At 51.6% G+C, this 6,261-nt stretch overlaps 1 protein-coding gene across 1 annotated transcript; it reads right to left on the reverse strand.

The window, feature by feature from the left end:
- Positions 1–222: 222 nt before the first annotated feature.
- Positions 223–4,037, reverse strand: EMP3 (epithelial membrane protein 3 (MAM blood group)). The gene is made up of 5 exons (XM_017644821.3): positions 3,881–4,037; positions 2,788–2,948; positions 2,365–2,467; positions 1,320–1,460; positions 223–467 (listed from the first exon to the last, which is right to left on the reverse strand). Exons 2-5 carry the CDS (start codon positions 2,863–2,865, stop codon positions 298–300), a joined length of 492 nt encoding a protein of 163 aa, XP_017500310.1. The 5' UTR covers positions 2,866–2,948; positions 3,881–4,037; the 3' UTR covers positions 223–297.
- Between the last annotated feature and the right edge of the window lie 2,224 nt (positions 4,038–6,261).

Raw genomic sequence — 6,261 nt, forward strand, 5'->3', positions numbered from 1 at the left:
CTGAACCTTGGGACAGGAGGACCGAGGGCTTCAGGTCTGTGTAGGGTGAAAGCAGCTGGGACTCCAGGCCCCTGCCTCCCAGGTGAGGAGGGCCTGGGGACCCGGATCTGGACCTGAGGGTGGAGCTGCTAGTGCTGGGGGCTGTCGCAGCTTCAGGAGAGATCAAGCGTGAGCAGCCAGGTGCCTAGAGGAGGAAGAAAGGAAAGGAGGCAAAGCAGGACACGTGGTTAAACGGTTTTATTTTTGGGGTGACGTGCAGGGGAGGAGGGGGCGCTTCTGGATGAGGTCGAGGGGCCCTCACTCCCGCTTTCGCAGGTGGATGTAGATGATGCCGCTGGCCAGGGAGAGGGGGAAGGCCACCCATGCCAGGGCAAAGCAGTATCCGAAGCTGCCCCCGGGCGGGCGCTCTGCCAGGATCTCCCGGGCGTGAATAGCGTAGATCAGCGCCCCAGTAAACACTGCCATGCCTGCAGAGAGACGGGAACGTGTCAGGCGGTACCGCAAGAAGACTGCATTTCCCAGCACCCCTGGGGCAGAGAGGCCGTGGGCAGGCTAGGGCGCAGCTCCGCTGACTGCTGGGGGTTGTGGACCGCGTCCCCAGCGCCAGGCAGCTAGGCTACTACAGACTGGCCTGGTTCAGTTTAATCTGTCTGGGTCACCTTTACTCCTCCAGAAAATGGGACTATAATATGAGTGACATATGTAATATAAATGAGTAGTTATCTACTCATTCATTCATCCGCTCAAGGAATATTTCTGAGTGCCTTTCTACAAGCCAAACATGCCAATAGGGAAGTTATAATACAAGAGAGTGGCTTTGCAGGGAACCTAAGATAACGTTCCTCAAACTGAGGCTGATGATTAACTTAGCCCTTTGCACCTAAGTCAAAAAACTGAAAAGTATGTAAAACTCTCTGACATGTCTGATACACAGTAGGTCTACCAGAAACAGCAGCTGGCTGCCATTGTAAGACCACTGCTATTAATGTGCACATTTCTCTCTTGGGGTATTAATTAGCCACCTATCTCTGCCCTCCCATCCTTGCGATCTAAATTATTTGCCCATCCCATCTTCCCCAGCAGTAGCGCCTTAGTGCCAGCTCCCACGTGATTCAGAGACACACACTATAAACCGCCATTGAGTCAATGAAAACTAAATTCCTGTAAGTCCATAGGGCAGAGAGGTAGCCGATGGGGGCACCTGAGGTGTCCTCAAGATGTTGAGAATTGTTTTCTTTCACCAGATGTCTGCTTTCAGGGTTCCCAGCATCCCAACAGGCTGCCCCTTTCTCTTCAATTCCCCAGGCCACAGTGCTTACTGGTGCAAAGCTGGCAGAGGCCAGTGGCGTAGAAGAGTCCTCCTCGCCTCATGGTGTAGAGCTGGAACATGAATAGGATGAAGGACAGACAGCAAAGGATGAGGGAAAGTACCATGAGGACCTGCACTGCCTTCAGCCAGCCTGCATTAGGAGGAGATAGATACAGAAGTCACAGCAGGTACAGGGGTTCAGCTCTACGCACTCATCATTTGCCACTCCCCTCCCCCCACCAATTTAGAGCTATCCAGTTTTAGATACTTAGGAGTATCACTTATATTGACCCCAATCCCTGTAACTTTGCTAAATTCCAAATTCTAGAAGCTGTTTTGCAGATGCTTTTTCTACACAAACCTTTCCGCTGGGAATAGAGACATCTCTACTTCTTCCTCTCCCATCTATACGCCTTTTATTTCTTTTTCTTGCCTTGTTGCATTGGCTACCTCCAGTACAACACTGATTAGAAGTAATGAGAATAGAAATTCTTGTCTCACTCTTAGGGGAAAAGCATTTAATCTTTTACCTTCTTTCACTTGGAAATTTAGATGGGTGTAGCTCCTTCTCTTTAGAACTCAGATGCATCTGGCCCTCCACCCCCACTCCTCTAGACTTTGAAAAGATTTCAGCCCTGTCTCTTCAGAACTATAATGTGGTTCCCTCAGAATTTGAACAAATTGGTTCAAGCCAGCCAGCCATTCAGAACACCAGTCCCTTATCCTTAGAACTTTAGGAATAAAATCCTATCTTCTCAGAATCTTGGGAATCTTGAGAAATCTAAGGATCTTTCTCCCCATTCCTTAAAACCTATAGCTTGTGGTCTCCACTCTTTCTGAATCATAAGGGAGGGGAAATTTTAGTCCATCCTCTTGAGAACATGAGCATATTATTCCTTACCATCCAGATGGACGGTTCATACATCAGCCCCACTCGCTCAACACTGGGAACCAGACCTGCCCATTCAAACCTCTGGTGGCTCCTAATTCTTGGTCCCAGGAGGAAACTTGGGGTTACACGTCTCCCTTTCAGACAAGTCCCTGATGTCCCTTACCATTCTCACTGACAGTACTGCAGGCCCACGTTTTGTTGTCATTGTTCCACGTGCAGTCATACCAGAGATTCAGGGACTCCTTCCCAGGTAAGGTCCACCAGGACTGGGATGGACAAAGAAACAAGGACAGAGTTAGGAATGGAAAGTGGGTGGGGTCAGGGAGACCGTGGGAAGGGTTAGGAAAAGGATGAGGTGCCGGGAAAGCCTGAATTTGGTAGGAAAGGGGTGGGGGTCCAGGGCAAAGGGCAGGATGGAGGCAGGAGAGGCAGAGCTCCATAGTGTAGATGTTAGGAGAAAGGGGTGGGGCCAGAGGGACTTGCCAGGAGAGGCTTGGAGTATCACTTATACTGACCACAATCCCTGCAACTTCGCTAAACTCTGCAGGAAAGCGGGAGGCCCTGGTGCTGTTCCCAGTAGACTTACCTTGTCCAAAGTGGCCACAAAAAGCAGGATGAGAATAAGGATGTGAAGGGCGGATACCACTAGCAGGAGGAGTGACATGGCTGCGTGGAAGCCTGGGGTAGGGGACGTCAGGAAATGGCTGTCTCAAGAGGCTGGCACAAAGGCAGGTGAGATGCTGATTTCTGGTAGAGAAGGAAGCCCAGTCTAGATTCCAGGGAAGGAGGAGGGGGCTGGAGGACTCGCCTCCTGAATTCCCTAGGGGCTGGAGAGGGCCAGGAATGGGCTCTTGGGCCCAGGAATGGTTAGGACTAGCAATGTGGCTCCTGTCTCCACAGAGGCCTGTTCCTGGGCACATATGAGCCAGAATATGAAAATTCAAGTTGAACCCCTTCAGATTCATCAGAAACTGGAGGCTGCCCCTGGAGACAGGCATCCTTGACTCACCCCACTCTTCCTCTGGGGTGGGAGGGAAAAGGGGATGGAGTGAGTCATCTGGTGACTCACCCCACACCCCCCCTTGCAGTCAAGCACCAGGGAAACCCCAGCCCCTGGCTATGCCAACGAGGTCCCCACCCCACCCTGCTGCCAGACTGGTGCCTGCTGGACACCTTGTGGGGGAAATGGACAAGATCCTTGTTTGGGGGAAAGAGGCCTGAGAAGAAGGAGCCAGCCTCCTAAGACCCTTCATGAAGTGCTCAGGAACGGGGAGCTGGGGGTTCCCTGGAGGTGGGGTGTTCTGCAAAGCTCTGATCTCAGGGGAGAGTGGACAGTCATGAGGAGACCCGTCAGTGCCCAGGAAGGGGGGGACTGGGGGTTCCCTGGAGGTGGGGTGTTCTCATGCAAAGCTCTGATCTCAGAGGAGAGTAGACAGTCAGGGGGAGAAACTGCGGGAAGGTTTCTGGTGGAAGCCTCTGCTGAGAACCCCAAAATCTTCCCCAGCCCCACCCCTTCCTGAATCCCCACCGCAAGTGCTAAGAAATCACTTCTTAAATTAGAAGGATTTCCGTGGAGTCTGAGAGTGGGGGGTCGCTCCCAGCCTGGGGGTCCTTCCCCAAAAGCTGCACTGCCAAGTGAAGAAAGGAATCCTAGTCCGAATAACGGACTGGAAACTTACCGAGAACGGCAGAAAAAGTCCGAGTTGGAGTCTAGTCCCTCGCTTGGGCCTCCGCGCCCCGCCCTCCACTCCCTCCTTCCACCCTCTCAAGGCCCCCGCCTCTCGCCGCCGGCCTCCCTCTCTCCCTCCCTCGCTCCCCCTCCCCCCCGCACTCTGTCTCCCAGTCCTGGAACCCCTTTCCTCTCTCTGTTTCTCTTTTCTCTCCTTCTCTCTCCCCACCCCTCTTTCTCCTTCCGCCTGCCTCTGACGCCCTCCTGGCCTCACTGCTTATACCTCCTCCTCTCTCTCAGTCTCCTAGTGTCTCTCCGCTCCCCTCAATATATACTGACCCTTTTATACGCACCCTCACCACACCCAGCTGAGGTCTGCAGCCAGAGGGAGGGCTCAGGGCTCGGGTTCCTCATTCTCTGGGCTCCCACCCACTGTCCCAAGACAGGCATCTTCTGAGGCCCCCTCCCACGGTTGAGCTAAGAGGTCCTTGGAGTAAAGGGAGCACGGGGGGCTCCAGGGTGGGGGCGTTACTGGGTGGGAGGGCCAATTCTAAGGCCTCTGCTCTGCGTCTGGTCCTGGGACCGGATGTCTTCTCTCCTTCGTGAGGCTCAGGACTGGGTATTCAGAGGGATGGGACAGTGAGGGAGACGCCAGATCCCTGCCATGTGGAGTGCGCCGAGGTCTGATGGAGTTGGCCTCAGAAGGGGTGAAAGGTGGGGGTCGGAGGATGGGATATGGGGGAGTGTGAAACTCTAGAAGACAGCAGGAGGTGGAAGTTAGGAATCCCAGTGCAGCTGTATCCTGCCTGGAGGACCCTGACCAATCAATTCAATTCTGTGACCTTGGTTTCCTAACCTGGGTGGGTATAATACTACCGATAATATGGACAATATACTAATAGTGATGATTATAGTTCTGATACTCATTCTAAATAAATAAGGTAATACCAGTATACTAACACATCTAACACGTTCATTCCTTTCTTCATCAAACATTTATTGAACATCTATTATGAACCAGGAGTTAATAATGAAGAAAACAGGTGTGACGCCTACTACCTAGTAGTGGGAGACAGACAATACAGAGAAAACATCAACGAAGAAGATAAATTCCAGATAGTAATAAGTACTTTTAAGGAAATAGAGTAGCAGAGATAATGATGGCAGGACAGTGGAAGGGGACCTACTTTAAGCAGGGTGACCAGCAAGGCCTCTTTGAGGAGGTGACATCTGAGCTGAGAGGAGTCATCTGAATGCTGGGGGGAGAGGAAGTACGGAGGCTCCTGTGAACAAGCTCAGGGTTTTTGGGAAGCAGACAGAGGGCCAGTGGGGCTGGAGAGAAGCAGCTAGAGGGAGTGGAGGGAAGGGCAATCACAGCGCCCTTGAAGACCAGGGGAGGAGTTTGGATTTTATTCTAAGAGCAGTGGGCAGCCACTGGAGGGGTTTAAACAGAAGTGTGGTACCAGGGACTTAATTCTAATAATTATTACTACTTATTCTTGGGGAGGGTATTTATTACTTAATCTGTATGATAATAATTATTATTCACCTACGTACTTGGTTCTCTTGGAAAGGCTGGTTGCTGGTGAAAAGGGATGGGCAATCAGGTGTCCAGGGTCCTGACAGGAATTGAGAACTGGAGAACTGAAATCCTGGGTTCCTGCAAGGGATGGGAACTGGAAAATGGGATGTCTGGGTGTCTGATGGGCCAGAGCTAAGGGGAGGGAGAAAGGTTGGTCATCTGAGATCTCGGGAGGGGTGAAGGGTGGGCAGTTCAGTGACTGGGTGGGTACATTGACCCTGGAGTCTACTGGCTGGATCTAAACCCAAGCTGCTTACTCATTAGCTGTGAGTTGGCAAGTCACTAATAACCTCTCATGCCTCAGTTTTTTAATCTGTAAAATGGAGATAACAGTAAACACATTTTAGGGTAATTCTTAGAGGAGTGCCTGGCACATAGTAGGCACTGTTGTATGTGCTTGTTATACCAGGCATTGGATACCTGAGTGAATTCGTACTGGGGGACCCTAGTTCATGCTATCTAGGATTTGCAGAAGGAGCAAATACTTGGGTCCCCTGGGCCCCAAGGCTAAAGAGTTGGGAGTATAAAATGAGGATCCCCAAGGGTGGGGCATAAGTAGTACCAAACTTAGGTCTAGTAAGGACAGAGACTGGGGGTCTGAACTCAGAACCCAAAGGAACTTAGAAAGTTTGGGCCACTGAGGAAAAAATTAAAGACTTGGAGGGTCTCGCTTTTCCTGCAGTGCGGGCAAAGGGGGGAACTTGGTCCTTGGAGGAGTCTGGAAACCAGCATCCAGGAAGATGCAAATTTGAGCTGGAGAGGTGGAGACATGGGGCTAGGGCTCTGAATCAAATTCCTTGAGTGGTATC

Source organism: Manis javanica, chromosome 17 (genome assembly GCF_040802235.1).
Source record: "Manis javanica isolate MJ-LG chromosome 17, MJ_LKY, whole genome shotgun sequence".
Lineage (NCBI taxonomy): Eukaryota > Metazoa > Chordata > Mammalia > Pholidota > Manidae > Manis > Manis javanica.